Genomic DNA, 27,993 nt, shown 5'->3' with positions numbered 1-27,993 from the left:
CGAACAATCATGGAATAATATTGATTATCGAAATGGGATTACTATTCATCAGCCGGATGATTTTGTATCTTTTTGAAATCAGTCTGACCTTACGTTTTGATTAGACAAACTGACACATTGTCAAGACAATAGTGCTACATCTGGTGTACACTTCCCCCGCATATCACACCATTATATATCCTGCCTAAACATGTATAAAATGTATGTACCAGGAACACCACCAGCAATCTTCTGAAGTACATACATTCTGGTTCATGATCTGAACCCCACAATACTACATACCAAGAGCCACATCTGCTTGAGTTTCCTTAAAATCACTTTCAAATAAAGCTAGTTCATTATCCTCCTGCAAATACCTCAAGAAACGCTCAAAATTTCAACTGCCTCAACACTTGGTGCATCCCCATCCTGAACTGCGTCCTTTCGAAAAGCAAATGATCAAATTATTGATAGGTTAGATGCCTATCATGGTGGCATGTTGTCCGACACTACGACCACCCTCCACAAGCTTTTGGGGGTTGAATAGTTGTGATCATCATATTACTATTAAGTTAACAATCTTTATGTACAAAATTGTGACGTGCCTAGAGTGCAAGAGGCGGGCATCATAATAGCCTTTGGCAGAAAACTCCTATTGTTACCCCCACTCTGGCACTCTGTTGAGCACCTTTGCATCTTTTCATCATAGTTCCACCAAACATATTCCCTCATCTGACAGCAGTCATCCATGTACTACTGTGAAGGTATATTTCAACTGGCAGAAAGTTGGCCATTTCTTAGCTGCTGCAGGGAAAGTTGTAGTTGCTTATGGATCATCTCAGCCACCAGTCGCAATCTCCCCTGGCCTATCTCTCCAGTGGCGGGGGACCCATTTGCAGACTCCACTGCCAGGTCAACAGCTTGCTTGCATCTTTCCCAGTCTTCATATTGCAACCAGCAAGCTCTGCCACCGTGGCTCCCCTCCATTGCAAGGAATGTGACATGTCCATTGTCCCCAAAGTTGTACCTCAGTCTCACAGACACACAATACGGCAACCAAGCAGCTCCACCAATGTTCGTATGATGTTTAAGAGCCTGGTCGAGTACAAAAGTTAGGCCAAAATCCACTGAACGGTTGGCTCTGTCATGCTTAATGTTGCTCTTTGATGAAGATGAACTCTCAGTGTGGTCATTTGACTCTGATCCATGGTGCTTCTCCAAACAGAGTTCAACCCGAACCCTCTGTGCGCTGGCAATTTCCCCATGAGCCTGAGACTGAATTTTCTTCCATGCAATTAGACTTATGAATTCTCGCAGAACTGAAATGGGTAATGTAAGCAAAGTGATAAAAGAAGCAACCCTAGAAGCATCATATGGTTCACAGGCGACACGCCTGCTGAAATAGTCACATATTTCATTTATCTCAGATGTTGCTAGCTCTTCCTGAGCTGGGCTCTGAGCTTGCTGCTGCTGTTTCTGTTGCTGGTGGTGAAATCGTTTTACATTAAGAACTTGAAGAAGCAGTTGAGCTCGTTGAACACTAACTGCAAAGACATAACCACTGCAAAACACAAACAGGAAAAAAGGATGATCAGGTGCAATCAATGTTCGCTTAGAAATATACAGTTTTTTAAAAAAGAAGGAATCTATGCCAAATCTTCAGCTGTGAGTACACAAATGCATATTTCAATACCAGGATCTAGCTGGAAGTTCAATCAGGAAGCTGGAACTGCTTTCAGATTTGTGAGAATTAAATTTAGTTCAATCTAAAATGGTCACGGGAAACAAGAAAAATAATGATACAAAGCACATATATTCAGTAAATACTCATAGATGTGGTTTCAGAATCTGTAGTCAAACCTCAAAAACTTTGACCGCTAACAAACACAAAACAGCTTGGACATGACAAATAAAAATGATATCAGTGGATTAGTCATGAAAAGATATTTCAAATTATTATGCTTTTAACAATTTTTACTAAGAAATAATTATATAAAATGATGTCCCAAAATAAACCGATGCCGTAAACAAGTAGAAAAGAATGGAGGTGGTGCTGGAGATTGGAGAACACGAACAAAATTAAATGTTTGGCATGCATTAAAAATAAGTACCACCTGCATGCTTAAAACAAAAGAAAAGTGCCATCAAACATGTTCATCCAAGATATGACAATATCACACAAAACCAAAGAAAACAATACCAAAAGCTAACTGTATAAAACAATTACTTTAAAACATGCTCAGCCCATGGGAGTTCAAACATGCTGTGTTGTTCATTATTAGGTGCACGTCTAAACATGTGTAAACCCCCATCGCATTTATATTAGCATATTCAAAAGGATGGGTATTTTTGCTTTCTGTAGTACGATTCTTCTTAAGGTAAAACCACCAAATGTTATAAATAAATGGCTTCTTACCCCACAAAAAAACGCAGTGCTGGCTGCTCCTGATCCAAATTTAAAAGTGCTCCTTCATTCTCATTCAAAACTGACCCTAGTATCTCTTTCAGAAGTTCAGGAAACTGAGAGAACAACCATAGAACTCCAAGGTATTTAAGGATGACTCGCAACACCTTCTTAAGAGCAGCAAGAGGAACCCATGCACCACCATAGCCACCATCGTCCCCAAGACCAGTAAAAGCTGAGCTCAACTCACCCTTCATATGAACAGGAAGGTTTGATCCAGGAGAAAGATGTGGGGCTCCAGCAATTCCTGAAGCAAACTTTGAAGAAGCCACCATGGCACTGCCTGTCCGAGTGAAAGTAGGTGCCACCTGGTTCCCAACATTTGCAGTTGGCCTAGAAATAGCTACACCGTGAGCACCATGAAAGCGGTTCAGAGCAGGAGCTGATTGCTGACTTCCAGAAGCTGTATTGACATTGGCTTTCAATTGTGCACCACTATGCCTAGCACTCATATAATTGGATTCAAAAGCATTTAGACCCTGAGCAACATGCTCCATTATGAAAGGTCGAAATTGTGGGCAAGGTAAGGATCCACCAACTGAAGGTCCACCCTTTGGAGGGGTTGCTGGCTGCAGCCACACCTGATCCCCACTAAAGCAGCGTATGTCAACAGAGAAAATCTTGCGATATATAATGCGTATCCAATATGGACCACGTAGCACAACAGTAACATCAAAAGGTAATGATGGACTAGGAACTAATCCAGGCCCACCCCGCCCTGTAGCCGAAAGCACGGAACTCTGAAGATTATGATTGTTAGAATGGGCTGCTGAAGGGCTCAGTGGGGCAGACACATTTTGAGTAATATGGGCTGCTGAAGGGCCCAGTGAGGCAGACACATTTTGCATAGTAGTTGATGATGAGTCATTAGCCGGTGCCCCCTGTGCCCGGAAGATGTTTTGCTTTGGTACAGAACTGTAACTTGTAGTTGTCACAGGCATTTTTGCAGGGCGAATCGCAATACTAAGGGCAAGCAAAGGTCCAGCTGTAAGCCTGATGCTGTCCAAGAATGATGCTACCTCACCCACATTCACGAAATCCTCCAAAAACTGCATCATGTAAACTCAGTTATAGAAACAAAAATATCTCATGGAAGATTAATTCCTAGGCAGTAGCATAAGAAGTTGTGGTATGTTGATAAACTTGAAATGCCCAAATAGAATCTCAATTTGTAATATAGAATGCTAACTGGCAACCAATTTTGCCCTTTCACTAGCCAACTTTTGCTTGTGAAACCAGATTTTCTGCAGCCAACAGATAAACTGAGTATGGTTTGTGAGCAGTAAACTGATGCTCACAATCCAGCTTGTCTACCAAATGCTAGCCAAATACAAGACAATCAGATGTTGACCAACACCACACAGCCCTTAAACACAGAAAATATGAAATCTAACATAATTTACATGTCAATGAAACATCAGTTAACCTAAAAATGATTCAGTTAGGAATTCAATCAAACATTAATTTACCACGATTGGATGAAAAAAGCTGTTGTACAGTAAGAGCCTATAAAAAGCTGTACATTTGCCAAATGCTCGCCAAACACTAGGCAATTAAATGTTGAACAACGCCATACAGCACTAAACATAGAAGAAATGAAATGTTGCATAATTCCCATGTCAGACTAACATCAGTTGGTCCAAACTTAATTCAATTTGAATTCAATTAAATCATTAATTTACCATGAATTTGATTTCAAGAAAATAAGCTGTGGTTCAGTAAAATGCTATAAGATGCATCAGGGAAGTAACAGAATAAATAGCAACTATTAGCACGGCATTACTACCTGTGAAAAAGCCTCATAAAAGTTGTTTATCGCTATCTAATTTACTAAATGACGGTCATCTTCACATACCAGTAATAAGTGAAAGTCTGCATTGTTTACTCATACTTGAATGAATAAGTAAGTGGAGCAGTTTACAACAGGTTGACTACCAAACAGATAAAGGCCAGACAGCAAGCATGGCTTGAAAGAGACTTGGGTTTTAAAGCAGGAAAAGGCATATACTGGGATGAGAAATCTTGGAGATACTTTACTGTTTCTCACTTAATGGATACTCCCTTTGATCCCTAACATAAGTCCATTTGGAATTGGCACAATAATTAAGGTTAGGGATGCAATGATCCTATTGCCTATAAATCATTGCTAAAGCTAACAGAGGTGGCAAGTTTACTGCAATAATTAGTGCACATTTAACTAGGGGCAAACATGGAGTCATGGACATGTGCAAAAGTTGCATTGGAGTTACAGAAGACTTAAAGTTAGAGAACTGGGAGAAGGCTATATGGACTAATATTTGAGATCGAAGGGAGTACAAGGTCATTCCTTCTATAGGGAGAACTTGACCTTTAAAACGCAGTATTTCAACTTAGGAAACTTATATCTATACATAGAATACATATATATCAATGAACTGCACAGTACTGCTGGTCTGCTGCACTACCTAGCAGTGCCGCTATGTAAAGAAGCATACTAAATAACTATACTAAAATATCAAGCAACGCATAACTACATACGAATATCCTGTAGCATTAAAAGCATATAAAAAATCAGAAATGAGATCATAATATTAAGCATAGAGCCATAGACAAACCTTTGTGTGCGGCCAAAGTTGATCTGGAGAAACATGAATTGTGCAACCATCATTACCAGACTCCCATTCAACAACAAAGTGAACCATAGGCGCAGCAACATAACTGAACCACAAGCTCATCAAACCAACAGCTTCAATCCTGAAAATTTTCCTAATCTGATCAGATAGCCTGTGTTTGCTACCCTTTCTTGCGGGGAGTAGGTTCGTGCCTGCAGATGTCACTTTTTCATCTCGTTTGTCATCAACTTTTACACCAATCAATCTTCGCATTCTACAAGAAAATGCACGGGCATTTGAAAGCCGTTGTAAATCTGAGACAAGCCTGTGTACACTAGTAGCCTCAACAGTGTGATAAGTCAAAACGACCCCATCATCATCAAAAGTGATATGTGAATCTATTTCAGAAGTGTTCGCTATACGAACACCAATACCCCATTCAGTAGCAGTGCTGCCTCCATGGACTTTCCAGAGTGAACCATAATATGGATCGTTGATCCTAACATCCCAAGACATACGTCCAGTTTTACCTAGGCGCAAGCATACATGTTTCCATGAATCCTCTTTAAGAAACGGTAACCGCAACCAAAGATTAGAGGATGGTGTCCCCAGCTCTGCTTCTTCTGCATATGGGATGCCAAGAGAATCCATCTGGGTAGTTAGTTGAGCATACTTGATACAAACTGAACAGTGCTTTATGACATGACGAAGTACGGAAGCATAAATAGCTGATGTAACACAATGATTTTCTTCTGTAAATATATTTCCATATGTTAGGGGTTTTCCAGATGAATATTCCTTATAAAGAACACCATCCTTCATAAGCTCTGATGCTTTTCTTCGTTTTCTTGGTCCATTGCTAATTCTAGATTGTTGTAATGATGGGGTATTCAATAAAATCTCCGAAAGAGATCGTTTTCTAGAAGGTCCTCCAAGTTTTGTAGTGGAGATATTTCCCAAAACTGCAAAGTGTCAAAGAGTGTCACAAAAAAGGTGATAGCTGTTAAAAATCAGCATAGACAGACAGCTAGTTGGATATCAAAGCATAAAAATCTCAAGTTACTTCAGAAGAAAATGGTAAAAGTACCTTCTTGGCCATCTGAATAAAAAAGTTGAAGAGATTTACTTCCATGCACAATATTATGGCCTCCTAAAGATCTCAAGGAGCTGAGGCCATGACCAGACTTACAGTCTGATGACATGGATGAAATTCTGGCAGGGCCTGAACTGTTACTCAGCGGATCACTGTTCAAGCTTACATCAGGTGTAACTTCAGAATTATTAATGTCAGAATGCATTAAGTTTCCATCCAGCTCAGGTAGGCAAGCTGTGCCACTGAGTCCCTCAGGACCAACTTGAAAAGAACTTAAGTGAGTAGAGGGCAAACTAGAAGGTGGCAAAAGTTGATTTTCTATAGTTGAAGAACTTGTATTATGCTCAAATACTTCATCAACAAGAGAAGAAAAAGAAGGCGAAAATGACGGTGTCAAGGGCAGAAGCTTTCCATTTCCGCTTGGTCTGAATGATCTACCTTCAATGTCTTGTAGCACCTTCCCAGTATCAAATAAGTTCACACTATATTCATCTTCGCCTATTTGCATATGACTAATATCAATCCTATTAAACCTTATAACCTGGTTAGCATCAGCATTAGAGTTGTTACTTTCATCAGTCTGTGTCTCAAGCAAATGAAAAACAGGCTTGAGGTAATTATCAAGCTGTATCAAGAGATAATAGGCATTTGCGGACTGAGGAAACCCCATGACCACAAAATCTGAACCATGTAACACTGACTTTGGAATCTTTAGAGTAACCTGGGACTGAGAGAAAACCTGAAATAGCAGGGAAATGAAGAATTTAGCATGTAGATGTAGATTAAGATATAAAAAAACTGAAATGTTCTAACAAGGTGGTGAATTGTTCATCAAAGAAACAATTGAATGGTATCATAAAGCACATAAAAGTTTGCAAGGTTCTAATAATGGCGTCTACCTGATAAATATAGTGCTGAGGACATTAACTATTTTCAAGCAGGTAAGATAAGAAAAATGGTGGTACCGAAATTACTCTGTATGTGCATAAGATATTCACCAGTAAAGCATCGAAGTTTTACACAGAATGTTTGAGACAGGATAATTCTTTCCTTAATTAATGCTTAAGGTAGTTTATCATTTGAGTGTGCCCATCTACAAACATGCCCAACAAGGACCACTGCTATTTAGGAATGAAACTGATCAGATTGGTTCACAATAGGTTCATGTATGATGATTACCTGTCAATGTAATAGGACATATCAATGCTACATACTGTTATGAAATACTACTTTACTTTCATCACGTACATGCTATTGAATCAATATACCATAAGAAACTTTAAAGTTTTCCATGCCAAAGATTATAGGCTACAAAGTTCCGAAAGAATCATATAATTAGCCAGGCATGGGATTCCAAAAGAAGTACTTGGGATTCCAAAACAAGTATGGCTTAGCTTTAGCAGGGAGTTTACTAGAAAAGATAAAATTTCCATTTCAGTCTCAAGATGATTCAGATGAGGATTACAAAAACCATGATTCATCACATGATTCGCTACAAGAAAATCATTGCAAAATAAAGCTGAGAGCTAACAACTAAACACAAGAAAACATGTTTAAATACATATAGGGAAAGAAAAAATACAGGCAGTATATTACAATGACAACCTTAAGACCCAGAAACCTTCCAGTTGCAGCAAATAAGTGGAGGATGCTCTTGGTCCTTAAACTCACAAAAACCTCAATTGCTGTTGAACTCCCTTTGTTTAGGGCTTCTTCAGATTCTAACAGTGCAGAAGGTAGCAATATATTTTTCGATGATTGAAGGAGGAGGCGACCACTCCTATGGTGAAGAGAAAAAAGAAAAAAAATAGTAAGTAAAGGGATTGACTTGGAAAGAATACAGAAATAGGTGGCGATTTTGTCTTTACTATTTAGTGTGTTCCAAACTAGATTCTTATGCACACATACACACCAACACACCAACATAGCCTTTCAGTCCCAAGCAAGTTGGGGTAGGCTAGAGTTGAAACCCAACAAGAGCCACTAATTAGGGTTCGGGCACATGAATTCTTATGCACACATATACAGAAGTTATTAAAAGGAGATGGAGAATAATTTATAATTTTCAGGCTTTCCCAAGATTCCAGGTAGTGCCTGGGATGCCAACCTGATATGTTAATAACCATCATTACAGCAGTATAGCACAAATCTTTATGATATAGGTACTTTTGGCCAATTCTCTTGTGTTTTAGGGGAACTGCCAGATGGTAACATGCTAAAAGCTTAGAATATGTAGTGCTCTATCCAGTTGGACATAGAAACTAAATCATAACACTAAGAAGTATAGCAACAATTGGACATGAGGTGAATCCTACACTAGTGGAGTGTTTGGTTTGAGTGTTACGGTGATGGATCATCTCAGTCCTAATCTTAATGTCTGGTTTGAGGAATGGGATGAGTTGATCCAACACATCCTCATTCCTCGCAAGCACATGCATAGTGTAAACATGAGGAACAGGGTCATGCAACAAAAATCCATGGGAGGGTCTCATGATGGACAACTCCATCAAGAATCAAGGATGGATTCACTCCTACAACCAAGCGCCCCAAAATGTTCTTCTAGATACATCATTTAACCATTGACCTCCGATTTTGGAAAATAGTTATATATACAAAGTTGTGGACCCATCTGCTTTGGTGAACAGGATCTCTTCAGAACTACTCATTTTGGGCATATTTGGTCTCATGGCTAGCTCAAGCAAGCTTAGTAACTATCAAACTTTTCCCTACAGAACATACAGCCATTCGTCACTTAAAGCAAAAAGACTAGCAACTAGCCTTGTTGTCATTTTCTAGAGCTGTTGCAAATGTGGAGTAGTTTGTGCTTATCCTTGCCTAAAAAAGCAAAGTGAATAAGGAATCCAAGCATGCCTGTAGTGTCTACATGTAGGCAGCCATCATTGTCCCTAGTCAAACAAGTTGAATCTGACAACTACCATACAGCAAAGTTACAGATTGATCATATGGAAATGTTATCGTTAGACTTTTCAGTGAAAAAGATGCTTGCACAATATTTTAAGGGTTTGCCATACCATACCGAGGCATTTTTTCCCTTCCCCACATCCAAATTTTTTCTAGGCCTCAGATCAAGATCCAAGGGTCACAAGATTGTCTTCTTCCTTCAGCTACTCCTCCTGAGCTGCTCACCGACAAGCATGTTCTCCACACCACACCCTCCTGCTCCTGTCTCTGGCAGGTTCCCGTCACCAGATCCACGGACGCGTTCCACCACTACACTAACCGAGCTTCGCTAGGATGTCACCTCGATACCCCCCCCCCCTCCCCACCGGCCATCCTCCACCAACCCAGCTGGCAGCCCCCTCGCCGCCTTGTCAACCCACCCACAATCCACGCGAACCACGCCCCCCCCCCCCCCCCCCCCCCCCAACCTGCCGGGCTGGCCTTCTTCCCCGTACTTCCTTGTAAGCCGAGGGATGGAATCAAGCTTCGTCAGAGCCTCGAACCCACCCACCCCCCCCCCCCCAAAAAAAAAATACCAAACCCTAACCCTAGCAACCCGAAGGAGAGGCTTCCTCTCACCGGAGGCAGAAGATACAGGGTCAAGGTTCTTGGAGATGGGAAAAGAGATAGGGGAGAGGATGAATAGAAAAAACAAGTGTGGGGAGAGGATAGAATACCCAATTGACATATAGCAAACCCATATTTTAATTCCTTGTAAGAAACTAATTTATCTGAAAGCAAGAATATGGCTTGGGAAAATGTAGATTGATTATGGGAGTGCAAAGCACATTCTGCCTTAAAAACGATGGTCAAAATCTTGAACTATTACATATTGAGAACTACAGCTGTGAGCTGTGGAATTATTTTTTATTATACAAAATCACCGCATGTATCATGTGGAATGTAAAATAAGTAAACTAACAATGTAGCAAATAAATAACAGACCTGATATTCATCCCAAGGTGAATATACGATTGCCCATATGCCCTAATCTGAAGAACTTCATCTGTACAAGAATTTTCAAAGTTCTTTCCATCCACTTTCTGCATGATTTATGGACATCGTTAAGGCAACAAAAATTACAGTGTAATCAAGCATTACCCAAAAGCAAAATGTACCAACCAACAAATCTAGAAGTCCAGCTAAAAAATGCAAGATAAAGACTAATGATTTCCTCTTATAAACGGAAGGTACTTGCACTAAAATACCCATACCTTCCCTAAGCCCTCTACATGAACCCCTCTTTTCAGGACAACATCGGTAGGTGATTGCGAAATTTGAATATTTTTGCTCAATTCCCTTTGAATGTCTAGAAGACGAGTGTGTCTATTGCAAGCAATTGCTTTCAAAATAAGTGCTTCAACATCAATGCATCTTAGATCAATAGAAAGATTGGCCTCTTTGTCAGTAAGCGGATCCAGTATAAATGTGCTGTGCAGACAACTTATCAGCATATCCTTCCCTGCCTCAATACTGATAAATGGGGATAAATCAGGTTCTGCTGAGCCACTACTGTTTTCATCTAGCCAGTAATGCACCTTCAAACCAGGAATCCTGAAACCACTAAGGTCAAGTTCCCCATCTTGCCCAAGCTGCACTGGAGCATTCCCACCTTGTGCTGCACTACTATCTGAGATAAGTTCAGATTTTATTGCATCTTTCCATCTACACTGTCGTAGAACATTAGCCTGTCTAATTACAGTATCCATAACAAGAGAGATGCATAATTCATGCAGTACAGTATACAAAATCATGAAGGGATTGTCAGTATTAGCCATTCTCCGTTCAATATCATCGCCCAAAGCATATCTTCTTGTCTCTTCAAGTTTAATAGGTCCAGTCTTCTCACCAACAAGTAACTCCATGTGCAATACCCTCCAAAGCGAGAAATGTCCGTGGTAACCCAATGTAAGAAGAACTTTAAACTCTCCATCTACACGAAGATTGGCTATCCCATCAGTCACTGAAACCTCAGATATTTCTTTAGGAAGTGGCATTTCGAGTAATTTTGCCCGTACAAGGGTGTTTAATTTCTTCAAAGTAGGCCTTCGTTCATCTTGCAAAAGCATATTCTGGGTACCTATTTCCTCTATGCATTTTGGTAACTTCCTGTAACTCCCTGTACGTAGGACTTCTGTAGCAAATGGAACATCATAAATGGGAGCACGGGCCTGCTGCAGTCCATCATGCATAAAGAACAGTGAGTCTGCTGTTTGGGTGAAGCACGTCTCATGGACAGAGAGTGTTGACGCCAGTTGCCGGCAGTAATTAACCAGAGGAACCTGAAAAGATCAAAATCAAATACCTCAATCACAGGAAGAAAGCGCAGTATCCTCTCTGGCAAAAGAACAAAGGAGAAAAGTCTAACTAAACAGAGTTCTTAGTAGTCCCTCTGTTTTCTCTAATCATGCAAGGAAAAAAGAAACATGACCAAACTAATGCAGAAAACAAGTTCTCTCAAAAAATAGGTTGTAGTAGTTTTAATAAAACTGAATATTTGACTTTCAGCGAAAACCAGTTTAAGTAATTCGGCTTCTGTCTCATCTAGCTATTAGCTAGCCCGTAATCTTGTTTAACTAAATTTGATTTTAATGAAAACATGAGAACCAAAGAACCCCTTAGGGCTTTTAAGGCTGCAAGACATATACTGCACCTTGCTACTCTGATTGCATCGTGCACATCCAACAATCAACTGGAACCTTTTAGGCAACCAAGGGTAACACCCTGTTCATCTCAGGCTTGGGATCATGGATTTTAGCTTTTACAATCACAAGCTGAAACAAACATGCAGCTTCTTACATTGGATTGTAACAATCCGGCATGTGGATTGTAACAATCCGGCATGTGGATTGTTACAATCCAAGAATCTGCTCCCCACCAGCTTGCGGATTGTTATTATCTGCAAGTTGCTTTTCACAATCTACAAGCTGAAATAAGCAGGGCCAAAGCCAGCTTTTCAATATGAAATGGAAACATTTAATATGCAAGTTCAAATATTTGCCATCAAAGTGCTGTTACATTAAAAAAACCTACAGAAAAGATCAATCAACTAGAAAATGAGTCATGAAAAGCTACATGATATGGCAGCATGCAGTATTAAATGTGAACAAAAATCATGCATGACCCAGAAAGTCTGATTCTAAAAGGATCTTGGTAAAATTGCACACTATCCGCAGCCTAAACAAAACAGGGTTACACTGTTTCAGCAATAGGTAAATCATTTGCAACAAAAGATTCCACGACTATCAATTATTTGTCCATAAAAAGTTATGATGACAGCAATTTTAATATATTCCAGAAACAAGTTATATGTGGTCTTTAATTGGTAGAAATTAATTGAATAGACACTACGTTTCATAAAATCGTCATCTTGTAATGTTAAACATGTTAAACCACAGACATGTAACATCAAATTCATTGTTGTGATAGGAATTAAGACAACATTTATTGATACAAACTTAAACTGTAATTACTAAAATAGAAGTTTGTTAGGTTTGTGATACACTGGTACCCATTTCAGATAGGTGAAATTGGTCTGGTACATCAATGAGGTCTGTAAACATGATAATTTTGGTAAACTTGCCATTGCAAAAGGCTGAATCCAAAATACGACATCCATGTTGCAAACCTTACTCTTATTTGTCATTGACCAGTCAAGCCGTAACAGAGGCACAAAACCCTGCCTTCTTCTCCCTCATTCCCCTGGCTTTCTTTTTCCCATGCATGAAATGGAAGGAACCTTGGCTGCTTCCAATGCGTGCATGATATCTATCTCATGTGCCCTTGACTAAGCAAGAGCATGTCCTTATTTGCCATTGGAAGGATTAAACAAGGCAGTCTGGCAGCAGGTGGGCTGGGAGGCTTAGCATCGCAGAGGAAGAGGGTGGATTATGCAGCTGCCAGGCAGTGTGGTGACAGGTGGCGAGAACACCAAGCAGAAGACGTGTCCCATTATGTTGCATCCACTGCTTCTGGCAGCACATTGGAGAGATGATGCCGTGCAATCATGAAGCTCCCGTGGAAGCAAGGCTAAATCCTGTGGAGGCTCCAATGGATTGAATAAAGACTTGAAGACAAAGGTTGAAGACAGGGCCAACGTGAGCTTTTTTTTTGAAGAAATTAACGGCCCAATGGCACTGGCTGCAATGGCCAATAAGGGCAAGTTTTGTAAACTGCATGGCATATTTCAGATTAGGCCTTTTGCGATGGCATTTCCTGGATGGGAAACATTTGCAATGGCAAAATCATTCCAAATGAAAAAGGGAAGAAAAAAATGAAAGGAAAGAAGAACAGATAGCCCCACACAGTCATCTGACCCTTGTACCACTGGGAATACGAGAGGATCCCTAAGGCTACTTTGTTCACCTCCCACCCTCAGAATCCACCCCTCTACATCTCAATCCTATCCCTGCTGACCTGTCCCTCTCACTCTCTGTTTACTCTGACCTTTCTCCCTGGCTTCCCGTTACTTCCTCTCCCTTAGCTCATCTAGGTCAAGGCCAACATGGTAGAGACAGTACCAATATTGAGCATGCGCAACAAAGCCCATGCAAGCGCAGCAGCAAGTAGAGTCACTCTACGTAGGTTTCTCAGAGGAAGGTTTATAAGCAAATGGTGTAATTCTGCAGCAAGACGACAAACAAAAAAAAAAAAACTCTTCTTCTGCAAATAACAGCAAAAGCAGCACCAAAGTGAGCAACGGAAGCTAAAAACTGAACACAGCAACCACTTGAAAATAATGCTTCATGTAAGATGCAAACGAAATCTACAACCGCCATATTATAATCTTTCCATGAAACATGCCAGATGAATGAATAGACCTACAAAATGAGAAGAGTATGCACAGTTACACAAGGGGAGGAACCAGCAATCGAATATAGCTCAAGCTGGGAAAACACATCAATGTGTTTCTCTTTTTTTATTTTTCAAAGAGCTTCCATGACCTTTTTGTTCTTGGCACACCCTGCATATATGATATATCAGATAGCAACCACCAAGCTATCTACCACATCCAGTAAACAGGATAATGCTAGATATAGCCCTTGTGGCTATATCCACCACCACCCACCCCTGGTTTCAAAATGAGACATGGGTATTTACAGGGAACCTTCAGGATCTGAAATTGAGCATTGGCTAATTTTACATATTCATGTTCACAACTAGCAATGAAGTAATGATATTGTAGTCCAACATGAATCCAATTGTGACACTTTTGCATGCTCATGGGATATATTATTGAAGGGGTTGCTGTTAAAAAGTTTGACAAAAGAAACGTGTTCGGAGTCTCAAATCTGATGGGAGGGGGTAGTTTAAGGAAGATGTGGTTCAGTATGTTGCTTGACTCCTGATGTTGCAAACACTTCTTTGTTGATCCAACTACATCCTAGAGCCATGTTGCCTTCACTCTACTAATGCATACAACAGACTGGAAGGCATAGTTATTGACCTAATGAACAAGAAGATTCCCATGGTTCACTTCAGTCGGCAAAACTGCACCTCTGATTGAACAGTAAAGCTTGCAATTAACTTGCAGGGAGATGAGATAATCGACTGGGACTGACCTGCTGACACCACTTGGCAAGGACATGGAGCCGGAGCATGCGCTGCCGCGTGCGGTCGACGAACTTGAGCAGGTCGATCTTCTTCTCGGTGTCCGACCTCAGCCGCACGCCCTCCTTCCCCTGGGCCTCCGCCTCCGCCTCGGCCCGCGACCTCTCTACGAGCTCCCGCAGCGCCAGGTATGACTCCTCCGCCGCGACCCGCACCATCAAGCCCAGCTCCACCGTCTGCTGCCCCAGCTCCCCTGCCATCGGTGGCCCCTCTCAGCTGAAGCTCCCTGCCGCTATCAGCACGCCAGCACTTGGCCAGCTAGACGGATTGGCGCGTCTCCGGAGTTGAAGATTCGAGTTCTGCGAGCCGAAGGGAGCGGCCCATCCAAGCAAGCTAGGGCTACCTCACCGACGAGGAGAGGGATGAATCAGTCAAAGTTCGGATGGATCTCCGCTCCACGGCGGTGAAGGATTAAGCCGAGGACGACGGGTACGGAGAGACGACGATGGGAGGTGGAACGGCGGCTGAAGGATTGGTGCCCGATCTGGAGGCGGCGTCCGGCGAGGGCGGTGGAGAGCTTCGCGGTCGCAGGGAGAGTTTGGGGAGGAGTAAGGCAGCGTGTTTCGGCAGTGCGGCGCGAAGCACGAGTGCACCGAGCAATCGAGCATCGTATATTCCCGTCGAAGGCCAAAGTTTTATTTGTCTCGCTATATTCGCCTTTGCAAGAAAGGAGTAATTTTCGCTAACAAAAAGTTATTTCCTTTCACAATATACTGGATTTGCTATATGCCACCGGATGTGGTCTAAACCCACGTGCCGAATCTTCTTCACTCAAATCTGCACACTCTCTCCAACGACAAAATCAGCCTCCTCCTCCATCTTCAACAACATCAAACCTCTCTCGTGGTTAGAGATACGGGCAAGGGTTAGACTAAGGAGCTAAGGATCGACGAATTTGGAGTTTTAGTAGAAACGCTAGGGGGAGCTTGGTGGTTGGAGCAACGAGGTGATAATGGCATGGCGGGCAGTAGAGGATGATCATAGAAGGGTTGAGGTGAAGCGAGAAAACAAGAGCCTAACTCTCTCTAAAGCTGGAGGGAGAAGAAATCGAAGATAGAAGAAACAAGAAGAATCATAAGATGAAAATGTTAGTGAAGATCCAACAATTCAAAATTGAGTGTAGGTATTAAAGCCAAGCATATAGGTATGCTATAGACTATCCATTGTTGAAACAGTTTATATAACTTGCTGTTAATAATACTCAAAATAGCATGTAACTTAATATAGTAATAAATTATTATTTTTATACAAAGGTGACACTAAAAATTTCTATAAATTAGATTTATGCGGTTGATATAACTCCTACCTCAAACACTACATCTATCCACTACTCATATCCAATGTTACAACCTTTTCATTTACATTGCACTGCTCCAAATTTGTTACTTATCCAAATCCCTTGTATAGAGCATTTTTTATCATTTTTTGATTTTTGGATTACACGTACTTGAAGCCACCAACTAATTAACTATTTTTAATCACTTTTTCCTAGGCCTCGAGTGGCCTAGCCCTCCACACCTAGTTGTTGAGTATTTTAACGATGCGAATAAATTCCCAAGCGCACGGATACCATTGTAACTTTCACCTTAAAGTATTATAAGGGTAGAACACTAACTTCTATTCTAGTCAATCAAGGACACAGGATAGAGAGAATTCCTAAAAATGCACTTGAGGTAAGTTAAAGGTCGATCTCTTATAATTGTTACTTGTTTTGGGCACCGGCTTACTCATGATTTACTAGGTGACTCCGATCTGCAGCTCTACGCTATATCCGAACGTGGAGGATTATAAAGGACCAATAGGGTTGTCATCACGTACGGCCTACCTGTAGCAACCCGTGGGATATAAGCAAACAAAGGATAAACCCTAGCCTAGACACCGCGTCTACGTTATTGATTACTACCATAATCTAACTACGTATGTCGACCCGTAGCAAACTAAGATACTCTATATAAATATAAAGTGATAAACCCGCAAGCAAAGAGAACTGGTCTCACTTAGATACAAGTACCCTAGTGTATATTGTAGCAGGGTCTAAAGGCATACATGAGAGCATATAAGCCTATACTACGATAGTATATGACTAGTATACAAGCATATAAGCCAAGCATATCAACATAACTAGGGTATAAGACTAACTCCTACATATAAGAACCAAGTATAACACTATATGAAGAAATCACAAATACGTACTTACTCAGAAGGAAGCTAGCATCCGTAGAGATACAAGCTGGGAAGAGAGTGCCGACACCTTGGCACTCCTCCCAAACACCTGTCATTCTCTCCCTGTTCTAAGCACTAGCTAGGTAGTGCTTCACCTTTGGAATGGAGCTATACTTCTTCTCTTGTGTGGTGTGTTGCGAGAGCGAGAGGGGTCCTCTATTTATAGTGGGGAGGTGCCTTGGGAGAGTGGAAATGCTCCTAGCATCCAAAGGGAATATTCCCCTCCAACTCCTCTCCTTGTGCCACCTAGCAGGATCTGAGGTTTCGAGGCGGTAACTCTCGGTGAAACAGTCACAACCACCATAAGGAAGCCACCAGAAGCCGTCATGTGCAAGCTGGGCACGAGAGGGCCCACTAGGGGTTCGAGCGATCCCTGGTAACCGCCTCTCGCATTGCCTTTCACCTGGGACACTGCCTGGTGGGCCCTCAAGTCAGTTCAGGGTGTCCCGCACCAAATTAAGGTGGTTTACCCCTGATGTGGGGTCCTTGGATCAGCGTGCTCTTTCTTGATTGGTTGGAATTGTGTTTCTTTACCTTTTGGGTGTGTTTTCTCCTCCTTGCTAAGGATAAGTCACCTACATGCAAATATTCACCAACACTTGTGGAAACGATTAGTAATAAATCCCTACCGCTAGGTTTGGTTATAGATCTTGATAGCTTTTATGCAGGACTATAAATACCCTAAAAAACCACCAAGCCCCATATCCAAGATGACGTACTCAACGTGAAGCAGCAGAAAAGTAGAAGGAGCTTGAGGGACACCACTTCGGAGAGCCAAGGGTCGTGCAGTTGTCAGGGGTTAGCATAGATGAGCCTCTACCAGCGTGATCACCCTGCGAGAAAGATCACGCTGGAGTTCTGAAGCTAGAAGTCATCAAGATCAAGGTAGGATCCCGGTGGTGAACTTGTAATGTACAATCATTCATGGTGAAGTAATAGATATGTTTATGTTCTTAAGTATCTCCTTCTATGGTTTTATGCTCTTTTGGGTTTGCTTGGTTTTCAATTTATGATCGATGATAGATTGCTTAGGATGTTTTTGTGGTCGTGATGACCGGATTTGCATACCTGATATATTGATGAGTACAACATGTTCTTTTGATCGTACCCTTAGTCTACCTATACTGATAGAGGGGATCGTGACGGGATCTTTCTTATGTAAGATAGGGGGTTTCTGGAGGCGGACCGGAGGTCTAGATTTAAAGATACTGTTTACTAAGATCATATTTATGTTTCTTTGCTATTCATGCTCAGAATTACAATATATGCATAGTCTAGGTTGTTTTAGATTGGTTACCTCTCCCCTATTTGTTATCTGCCTGTACATGCTTAGTAGATTGGATCTGAATCACTCATCAACACCAAATCATACTAACAATGCTAGTTGAAATAGATCTTGTGCTATAAGTTTCACGAATTGATAAAACCTTGGGGGAGTACTCTGAGGGAAGAGCTACAACTGATCCGTGAGCTTGTGGTTCATAATTTAGCGTGCTAACAGCCGTCAATAAGCTTTTCTGACGCTGTTGCCGGGGACTAATAGTCAAGTTCTAAGTTTAACTATGCTTATGTAATTATGAATTTTGTTCATGATTTTTCAGTCTTTTCTTTTTAATCCTTTTCTTTTGTTCAATATCGATCAAAAGTTCAATTTAGTTTTTGTATATACGTATTTTGCTTTCACTAACGCTAACAGGAGATGGACGTCTACCTCTCCAACAAATTGAAAAATTTTGTGGATGATTCAGAAAAACTTTATAGGCAACGAATAGACTAGCAAAAGTAAGGAAATTGGAGATCAAAGTTTCAACTGTCAAGGAAGAATTGGAAGTGTCGAAAACATCATCATCTACTCCAAAGTCAACACCACCAGCAAGTCAAGGAAGGATGCCAGTTGCGCCAGCTGTACCGGAAGCACCTGCAATGGGAGATCAACCTGAGCCAGAGCATATTATCGGGGGAGCTGTGCGCCCCAAACACCACTGATTTACTTATCCATGAGTTGGGTGGCATTGGGCAACCATTCGCGATCCAAACTTCAACATTGAGGATGGTGTAGAGGTCACCTTTCACTAGCAAGAATGATGCTAATCTTCATCTAAAAGGATTTACGCAGCTATGCAACACCTTTAATGTGGATAGAGTTAACAAGAATCAGGTTGTTTCATAGAGTTAACAAGAATCAGGTTGTTTCCCTACTCTCTACTTGGAAGAGCGCTTTAGTGGTTTTATGATCTACCTAGAGTAACAATTCAGAATTGGAATGAGTTGATGAAAGGTTCAATGATTTTATGATTTACACAGGATAGCTACTTTTGCTTGATATTGTAACACACCAGGACATCATCAACATTTCGGAGCGTTACCACACTACACTACAGCTATGGCAGATACACACATAAAAAAACAACAACAAAGATAAAGAACATAGGACACAGAAGCAACTTAAATATTCTTGATAAACATCTTACAAACGGGATCCAAAGAGATTATAAGTTAAATAAAGACTTCACAACCAAACATTTTTATCACAACACATGTATCCAAAATATATATATGAAGAGGTGTGGGCACATGTGCTGCTACTCCCATCCAACCAAGCACCCTCCAAACTCAATAACCTGCGGAGAGGGAAAAAGCGTATTGGGTTTATGGAAAATCTCAGCAAGCAAACTGCTTCAACCAAATCACGGAAAGGAAAAAAGCGTATGAGGTTTATAGAAAATCTCCGCAAGCAAACTGCTTCAACCAAATCATTTAAAGCACAATATATTAAGCAACAATTTAAGAGTCAATATTGTAAAAGAAGCACATATCTTCAAGTAGTAAGTTAATAAATACTTCACAACAATACTTCGTAATGATATGTGAATGGTGCAGTGCATGACTTCACTTCTACCCACACATCCCCAAGGAAGGAGGTGAGAGCTGCAACCACATTGCTATATCTCAACGTGCATTGCTGTACCGGTACTTACCGCACCAATTCGGCTACGGTTTTCTTCATATATATAAAAACATGAGGATGCAAATGCAAAATTGCAATGCATGAACTTCAATTCATAACTTCAAAAGTAAAGCCTCAAGTGGAACAAGATACTTTAATGGAAAGACAAATTTTGCTAGCGTGAGGTACTAAAATTAAATGTAGTAATTCAAATAACAAAGTTAAAACATTTAGACCACACTGCTACATTTACTTGCCGTCACTGAAGACCGTACGTGAGCTAAGCACGATCCGAAGGGACACCATCTGTTCACAAACATAACTCAGCACCAACACAAATACACAAGTATAAACAAACATAATTCAAAGGGTTCCTACACGCGAACCCAACATTCTCACAAAACCACATGCAAACTTAGACATGACACCAGCGTTGTTGCTTCTCTGTTTTTTATCTTTTAATTTTGATGGCTAAAAATTCCCATCTTGTGCCATACGAAAGATAACTCAGAACTTAGAATTTTCTAATGATCCATAAATAAAGGAAAAATTATCAATATAGGCTAATCTTGAGATGAACCTCGTACTGAAAATCTAACAACAACTGCAGAATAGTCCTAGTAAAACAGGTATATCTGGAGCTCCAAAATTCATACGAAGATGCGCTTAACTAATTTGGAAACCTTACGAAATTGTTTAAAATTCTCCAACTACCAAAAAGTCCAATTCAATCATTAGGTTTTTCTAACCTTTAAGAGAATAGATTCTGCGTATAGTTAAGAGTCTGAAAAACAGTCAGAATCAAACTTTAATATTTCCCTGACCTTAACTCCGATTGCAGTGTTCTTTGTGTTCTTTGCAGAGTTCTTTTAGTTGATGACAAGGAATCATTATGAACCGTGAAGTTAAAATTTTCGATTTTAGTCTAATTAGTACTTTTGATAAATAAAATATCTCATACGAAGGTTCGTGTAGTTCTATGGACTCGATTTTTTTAAATTCTCCGCAAACCCTTTTTTTCACAAATAATAATTGTAAAGATATCATAACTTGAATAAGACTTTTCTGTAAGTGTGGAAATTTCGTAATATGATGTTTCTCGTCAATTTCATTAGTTAGCTAGCTCTTGGCATCGGATTCCTTTGGTTCCTCCCGTTCGATTTTCTTTGTAAATAAATACTTAAAATTTTGCTGTTCACAAGCTGTTCCTTATAATCTTGTAGTATTTTCTTGGCCAACGCCGTTAGAATTTCAGCCTCCTCTCATGCCTAAGCCACCCGCGCCTAATCCAGAGCTCACGCACGCCATGTGCTCGACGATCTGTCGCTGAGACGACGCACGCGGCCATGGCCCTTGCTCTCCTCCCGCCCTCCCCCGCATCTCACCGCCGCTCGCTTCGTCCCGTCTCCTCTCCGCCGCTCGCGCGTGTCACCCCTGCCGCCAGATTCTGCCCCGCGTTTTTCTCCAGTCTTTCCCCCGGCTCCTGCTCCCTGCAGAGGACTGGCGCCGCGGGCGGCGACGGTGATGGCGCCGGTGAGGGCTCATCGGAAGCGCCGGTGGCCGGATGGCTCGACGCGGACCTGCTCAGGCGGGTCTCAGGTGCGGCGGACGCGGACCAGGCGCTGGACATTGTCGCGGAGTCGTCGGGCGGCGCGGGCGCCGCTCTGGAAGCGCCCGAGTGCAACGCGATCGTAGCCGCGGCACTTGACCGAGGCAACGTCGAGCTCGCGCTCTCAGTGTTCGAAGCCATGCGGTCCGGCTTCGCGGGAGGTACGGGGGCCTTGTGGCCTTGGTTCTTTGTTTGATGTTTCAGACCTTTTTGTCATGAAATTAGAATGCAAAATCTTCAATCTCGAGTGCTGTGCGTTGCTGAATGTTGATGTGCAGTTGGAGGCTGGAGGTGGGCAAGACCGGACGTCCGGACATATGCCTTGCTTGTACAGCGTTTGGCAGCCGCCCTCCGTGTTTCAGATGCAATCAGGATAATCGATTGTGTATCTCGCGCTGGTGTTTCTTCTACAGAGGAGGTGAATTTTTTTTATTGTGCATGGCTATTAAGTAATATTATCATGCTTACATGGTCTTTTAGGATGCTTCATTGTTTCATCTGCAGACTGCAGTGTTATCATATTGACAGTGGAGGATGTAGTTTCAGCAATTCTGTACAGCTGGTTTAATGAATGTGTTATTGGGCTACTTGATATATATAGATTGGCAGCTATCAATCTGCATAATGTGCAATTGACATATTATTCATATTATTTCTACTAAGAAGTAAATTTGTAGTGAAAAGAGAATACTATAAATATTAAATCATATTTAGATTATTTTTGTGAATTTAAGTCCCAGTTCAAACACAAAAAAATGGTCAAAGGACTTCCCATAATGGTCTTGCTATACCAATGTCAGAAAGCACTTCCTCTTGAGTTTACGTCTGATTTATCATGGAATATAAGTCCATTTTTGGCCCAACTCTTTTGTTTGTCTAATTTTGACCCCCCAACTCCAATACCGTATAAACCAGTCATATCAACGGTCAATTCCATTATATTTTGACCTTCAGGACCCTTGTCCGTGGTATTGGTGCGATGGGCACCACCCACTAAGCACCAGATACATTGGTGATTCATACAGGCTAATCACTACCCCTCCACCTGCCTTGCACCTAGTACCTTGATAGAACGCTGCTTCATGGACTTAGCGAGAAGGTTTGGTAGATAAGTAGCATCACAATGTGATGATAACAAATTTTGCTTAATGCAGGTTCCTTTCGGGATTATTGTTCGCTGTCCAACCTGCATGGTAGCAGTTGCTGTTGCTCAACCTCAGGATGGAACTCAGGTTTGATGCAGCAGAAGTATCTTGTAGTACCTCTCCTTAAATTTTTTAATACTAGTCATTAGCTTAGATGACGTGAGCTTTTGAAACAAGTGGCCACAGTTGGGACTCACGAGATGGAAGAGGGAGGGAGGGTAAGTTGCATTAAATTGTCAGAGGACACACAATGGAGAATATGGTACTGTAAATGTCTATAGGCTCGCACTCAGATCATAACATTTTTAAGGAGGAAGGTCTTGTGTTGTCAGTCTCTACCTAACTTTATTTTTTTCCTAAGATGCCGTTTTGTGGAGAGTTTTATTCTTTAGATGAATATACTTAATTATGAGCATGAAAATTTTGTTCATTTTGTTTACTGAATTGCATATAGCTCATAGTTTGGTGCCTATATTTTATTCTTAATGCAAAAATTAAAATAATTTAGTCCTTGTGCTTTCCATTATGAACTAATATCCTAGATTATTTATAGTGTGGGTGTTGAAATGCAATTTCCAATATGTTTTTGTTATCGTTTCAGGTTGTTTCCTGTTCAAAGTGTCGATATCAATATGAATTATTTTCCGGAGAAATTACAAGCATTGAATCTGAAGAAGTTAGGTTAGTGAGCTGTTCCTTAGATTTCACACCAGTGCAAAGAAATCTAAGGAAAATATGAATATATTGTCCTTAGATTTCTTTATATGTATAGTGTTGGCTGTAATGGTACATGGATAGTGAATGCAACTGTTCAGGGGTGAAGCTAGAAATTTGTAGGGAATCATTGGGGTCTCTCTTCTGAATATGTTGCAATCTTAAATGTTTTAAAAAAGAGGTTTAACTTTTTCACAGTGGAACTATAGTAGAATTAGCAAAATTCATTGGGGTCAGCTGACCACGGCACCTACATGTAGCTTCACCCCTGCAACTGTTAGTTGTAAGTAGTCATTATGTCAGCAGCAACATTCTTGCAAGACATATATCCTTACCATTAGCTGTGGAAGACTAGGTTAAGAAAACACTTAATATCACAGTAAGGCGCCCTTTACTCGACCTGCGTGGGGTAAGACAGCCCCCGGGCATTTTGCTAAGAAGACCTTCTCACGCAGGACGAGAAAACCCCCGAACCCCTACCCCACCCTTACACAGCAGCACCGTAGCCCATGTGAGACGACCAACGACCTGAGGAGTGCTACTAGAGCCACCTAACCAACTCAGCTAGAGGCCCATTCGCAGGCACCCTTTACTCGATCTCATAGTAGCAATAGTTTATAATACTTCCAGTTATTATGCAGCCTTTATCAATTTTGTCACTCTATTTTATCTCAGATAAGAACTTATATGAAATTTTTACCACTTTCTTAATGGTATTGTATATGACGTTGCTTCTAATATTACTTCTCTAAGGATCTCCTCCTGCCGAACGCAGCATGGATATTTCAGCTCTGGAGAAGGCATTGAGATTTATTAATATAAGAAAAGATGGTCTTCCAGCTGCTGTCCACTCTATTGTGGTAGATTTCTCTTTCAGAATGTACAGAATAGATGTTAATTTTGTCTATATTTTGAAGATGTACTTTGATGAAGTTGCACTTTTATGTCCACAAGTGAACTGAAAGTTCTGTTTAAAACTGATGGAGGAATGCTCTAGATTTTATACTCCCTCTATCTAAGAATGTGAGGCATATTTGTTTTGTTAGGACATGCCCTTGACCATTAATTACTCTATTATATATATATAAAGAAATGACATATTAATAGGGTAACTGCTTTGTGATGACATATATAAAGAAATGACATAGTATATATATTAAGTACTTTGTGATGCAAAATTGGTATTATTAGATTCATATTCAAAAGTACTTATGATTAAAAGTTTGTATAAAGAAATGACATATTAATAGGGTAACTGCTAGTCAAAGGATTTGTCCTAACAAAACAAAACATGTCTTGTATTCTGGGATAGAGGGAGTATCATAGAAATTTGAAAATATAAATTGAAATTATTGTGCTAGAAACAGTATGGGGAGTGATGCTGCCAGAATTGACCAATTAGTATCAGAGTATATGCATTTGAACCCCACATTGGCCACATCAACACTATCCTTCCAAAGCCAACTGATAAACTTCCTGTCGAGGTTAAGATTTTTTTTTGCTTCATCTCTTTAACCATCGGGTAGAGTCCAAACATGACCTCGAACATGGCCTATACAGTGATTGGCAGATATATTCTTGAGGCACCAACTTTTTTGACCACCTTGTTCGATACCAATCCACTCCTTGGACTACTGCATCACTAAGCAAATTTTTTGGTGATGTGCTTGGGCTACAGCCAAACTTCTTCCCACCAAATTCAGTACGAGCTGTTGCTGATGATGTCATGGAGTTCTATAATCCATGTATGCTGCTTTTAAGTATTTTACCGTGTTCATGTATACGTATGGGATTGTTAATTTCAATATGTGATTACCCATATGTTTCTCACTTGTTTCTGTTGCAGATCAGCGCACCTTCAGGAACAGCACGTACTCATAGATTTGCTACCCAGACCGTAGAGCTTCCTGCTCAAGAAGGAGAAAGAGTGACCATTTCCTTGGCAGCCCCATCCAATGTTTATCGTGAAATGGGTCCCCTCAAGATTTCTGCACGCTCACAAGGATTTAAACCAGGAGAACCTATGTGTCTCACTAATCACATCAATGGGCAAGTCTCAAAGTTGCTAAGAGCTCCATCAAAGAATGAAGGATCGTTTTTCGTTAGCCCATATTTATTGGTTGGTGCTCTTGCTTTGCTGGCTTCTGGAGATGCTGCTTCCGCATTCATTGACCCAAGTCTTCCTAGACTTATTGCAGCAACTGCTGTTGCATCAGCTGCCGTAGGAACAACTCTAAATCAAGTGGTCCTACCAGAAATTCAAAAGGCAAGTCCAATTTTGACATAGGCAAAACTTCAAGAGGATGTTTCTCCATCATGTAAATAAATTCCTAATATTTTTACTAGGTGGTTGTAATTACAGTCGTCTATCATCAATAAATTATGGTACAAAATGATTCTTAGCATTAGCTTGTCCTATCATGCTTTGCTGGTTTCAGTCCACCTCATTGTGACATTACTGCTTAGGTCAGCATATATAACCATTCGGTCTGCAGTGGACTACTATAATTTGGTCTTTTCTCACTCATATATTAATGCTAGGATTTTATTGCTTTTTTGGATTAATATTTCGTGGAGGCAGCCTAGTTTCCATGTATGACCTGTTAAAAAAGAGTTTGTTTCGGGCAAGAGATTATGTAGTCCATTATACATTCTCCTTGAGGCATTGACCTAAATCTCTTGTTTTCTTCAGCTTCCACAAAAGGCGGTGGATATAGTTGCTGTGCGGCAGCAGCTTTTGTCTCAGTATGACATTCTTCAGAGCCGTCTTAAGGAACTGAAACAGTTTGCTCAAAAAGAGGTTTATCTTTTCAAGCCATGTGGCAATTAAATTTTGTGCAAGAAGGGTTCTGGAAATCTAATTGTAAACATGGAAACTCTTTCTTTCAAGGTGTGGATGCTCGCACGGATGTGTCAGTTGGATAACAAGATACTAGCAGTGGGTGAACCATCTTATCGGTAATGTACAGGAAGTTCCAGTAAATCCTTTATCATACTATATTAGTTATAATAATTCACAAACATCACACTTTTATTTATTAGAAGGCATACTGCTTTTTACCACTGCTAAATTTATTTTCTGGTGCACAAACTACTTTCTAGTGCTAGACGAGGTAGAGTAAAGAGGGTACGGGAAAGCTTGGAAAGCACACTCTTGGCAAGGATTGAGCTAATGGAAAGTTATGCAAAAGTAATCGAGAAAACAGTACATTAATATGCCATCTGTATAATTTTTCACCTTTAAACTGTGCTGATATATCAAATATGCTATCACAGTTGTGTTCAATGATCGAAATTGAAGTTGAGATGGACTCTGATGTTATTGCTGCTGAAGCGGCAAGCAGTGCAGTAAGTAGTTTTTATCGTGTTGATCCATACATAGTAGGTAAAATATGATCGGTTTCTTTTTATTTAATCCTGATCGATGCTAATAGGCAGTTTTGTGGTTTCAGGAGAGAATATCAGAGCAGATACAACAATTAATGGAGATCGACAGTCTTGAAGAGGCAAGTATTTCCTCAGTTTATATTCAGCAAGAAGAATATTATATTAGAAAGATCTAATGTTTACTTCTGAAACTTCTTATGCAGCAATGGCGTATACAAGCTGAAGCTAATGATGAAGCCGAAAGGCTTCTTAGTTCTGATTCTTCAGAAACATTGCCTGCTGGACGTGTGTAATGTAATTTTGGTAACACGCAGGCACTATTCTTTAATTTCCTATTTAGCTATTTATCTATCTGCAATTTTAATGTTCTCTACCAAATTACAAACAAAACTCTAGTTTAGAATTTTGAAGGAAAAATACTGCTACAGAGCATTAGAAAAAATGAACCGTATGATAGCAGTGAGATCATAGCATCAATCCTGCAACAAAATAGAACATGATATTGGTTGGAGCCATCAGCCATGTAGCAAAAGTAAGGATTTTTTTCCTTGTTACATTCTTTCCGCACATGCTCACCCATCAAATGACACCGCACAGATTAGGACAAGCTTCTAGGTGAACATAAATAAAAGCATGTATGATGTTTACATCACAAAGATTGATGTGCTGTTGCTATTGTGCCTGGATGGTTATGTTGATGCCAATACTGCGATTGCATAGATGTGTCTTTGAGCTGAAAGAAAACATTAACAAATGTACAAAATAAGGGAATTCAAATTGATTAGATAATTAACCAGTGACAAAATAATTATTTGGGGGGGGGTGTTTAGATACCAACTAGGGCTCTTCAGATCTACTGTAGGGTCTATTTAGATCGTAATCTTGTTGCATTATTCAGCACGAGTTTATCACTAGCTTGCAGAACTGCAGACATGCTGGCGTCATCTATCGGTGCACCTCTGTCTTTGTTTTTCCTGTACCTGAGATGGATAATTATCACTTCATCTATACCAAATTATAGGTTGTTTTGACTTTTCTAAATTCGTAGCTTTTACTATGGACTTAGATATGATCTATGTCTAGATACATAGCAAAAACTATGAACCTATAAAAGTCAAAACGAAGGGACGGAGGGAGTATTTTGATGGATGTTCTATGCACTTTGCCCTTGATCAATAATTCATAGCTCAGATTTTGATGTTGTTTGCTGTGTTGGACAATTTTGAAACCTTTGCTATTTGTGTTCAGTTCCAGCTATTCCCAGGGCTGA

The 27,993-nt window shown here is 40.5% G+C and overlaps 2 protein-coding genes across 6 annotated transcripts; one reads left to right on the top strand and one right to left on the bottom strand.

Moving 5' to 3' along the window:
- Window positions 1-15: 15 nt before the first annotated feature.
- Window positions 16-15,315, bottom strand: LOC117861285 (mediator of RNA polymerase II transcription subunit 14). Of its 3 annotated transcripts, none has more exons than XM_034744813.2 (8): window positions 14,650-15,315; window positions 10,303-11,370; window positions 10,034-10,131; window positions 7,724-7,907; window positions 6,122-6,866; window positions 5,038-5,996; window positions 2,396-3,492; window positions 16-1,540 (listed from the first exon to the last, which is right to left on the bottom strand). In XM_034744813.2, the coding sequence occupies exons 1-8, from the start codon at window positions 14,896-14,898 to the stop codon at window positions 751-753; spliced, it is 5,190 nt and encodes a 1,729-aa protein (XP_034600704.1). In that variant the 5' UTR covers window positions 14,899-15,315; the 3' UTR covers window positions 16-750. The 3 variants fall into 3 exon arrangements, with proteins under 3 accessions (XP_034600704.1, XP_034600705.1, XP_034600706.1); XM_034744814.2 differs by having other exon boundaries at window positions 7,733-7,907; XM_034744815.2 differs by lacking the exon at window positions 14,650-15,315 and adding an exon at window positions 11,742-14,588.
- A 5,793-nt stretch (window positions 15,316-21,108) lies between these two features.
- Window positions 21,109-27,277, top strand: LOC117861249 (uncharacterized). Of its 3 annotated transcripts, XM_034744773.2 has the most exons (12): window positions 21,112-21,638; window positions 21,756-21,895; window positions 22,632-22,709; window positions 23,224-23,303; window positions 24,112-24,196; window positions 25,183-25,602; window positions 26,029-26,136; window positions 26,227-26,294; window positions 26,439-26,526; window positions 26,613-26,684; window positions 26,789-26,842; window positions 26,927-27,277. In XM_034744773.2, exons 1-12 carry the CDS (start codon window positions 21,215-21,217, stop codon window positions 27,014-27,016), a joined length of 1,707 nt encoding a protein of 568 aa, XP_034600664.1. In that variant the 5' UTR covers window positions 21,112-21,214; the 3' UTR covers window positions 27,017-27,277. The 3 variants fall into 3 exon arrangements, 1 of the variants encoding a protein (XP_034600664.1); XR_004641727.2 differs by lacking the exon at window positions 26,439-26,526 and having other exon boundaries at window positions 21,109-21,638; window positions 26,927-27,092; XR_004641728.2 differs by lacking the exons at window positions 26,789-26,842; window positions 26,927-27,277 and having other exon boundaries at window positions 21,109-21,638; window positions 26,227-26,299; window positions 26,613-26,650.
- Window positions 27,278-27,993: the final 716 nt, after the last annotated feature.

Source organism: Setaria viridis, chromosome 6 (genome assembly GCF_005286985.2).
Source record: "Setaria viridis chromosome 6, Setaria_viridis_v4.0, whole genome shotgun sequence".
Lineage (NCBI taxonomy): Eukaryota > Viridiplantae > Streptophyta > Magnoliopsida > Poales > Poaceae > Setaria > Setaria viridis.
Note: the sequence above shows the minus strand (reverse complement) of the source record. Positions and strands in the feature narration are given on the sequence as shown.

Excerpts from the sequence above, each read along its gene's own strand:
- LOC117861285 (XM_034744813.2), bottom strand. The coding sequence starts at position 14,898 with ATGGCAGGGGAGCTGGGGCAGCAGACGGTGGAGCTGGGCTTGATGGTG. Across the intron at positions 7,908-10,033 it reads CACCTTGGGATGAATATCAG|GAGTGGTCGCCTCCTCCTTC; the intron begins GTCTGTTATTTA and ends TCTTCACCATAG. Across the intron at positions 1,541-2,395 it reads GCACTGCGTTTTTTTGTGGG|TGGTTATGTCTTTGCAGTTA; the intron begins GTAAGAAGCCAT and ends TGTGTTTTGCAG.
- LOC117861249 (XM_034744773.2), top strand. The coding sequence starts at position 21,215 with ATGGCCCTTGCTCTCCTCCCGCCCTCCCCCGCATCTCACCGCCGCTCG. Across the intron at positions 26,137-26,226 it reads AACAGTTTGCTCAAAAAGAG|GTGTGGATGCTCGCACGGAT; the intron begins GTTTATCTTTTC and ends CTTTCTTTCAAG. Across the intron at positions 26,527-26,612 it reads TAATGGAAAGTTATGCAAAA|TTGTGTTCAATGATCGAAAT; the intron begins GTAATCGAGAAA and ends ATGCTATCACAG.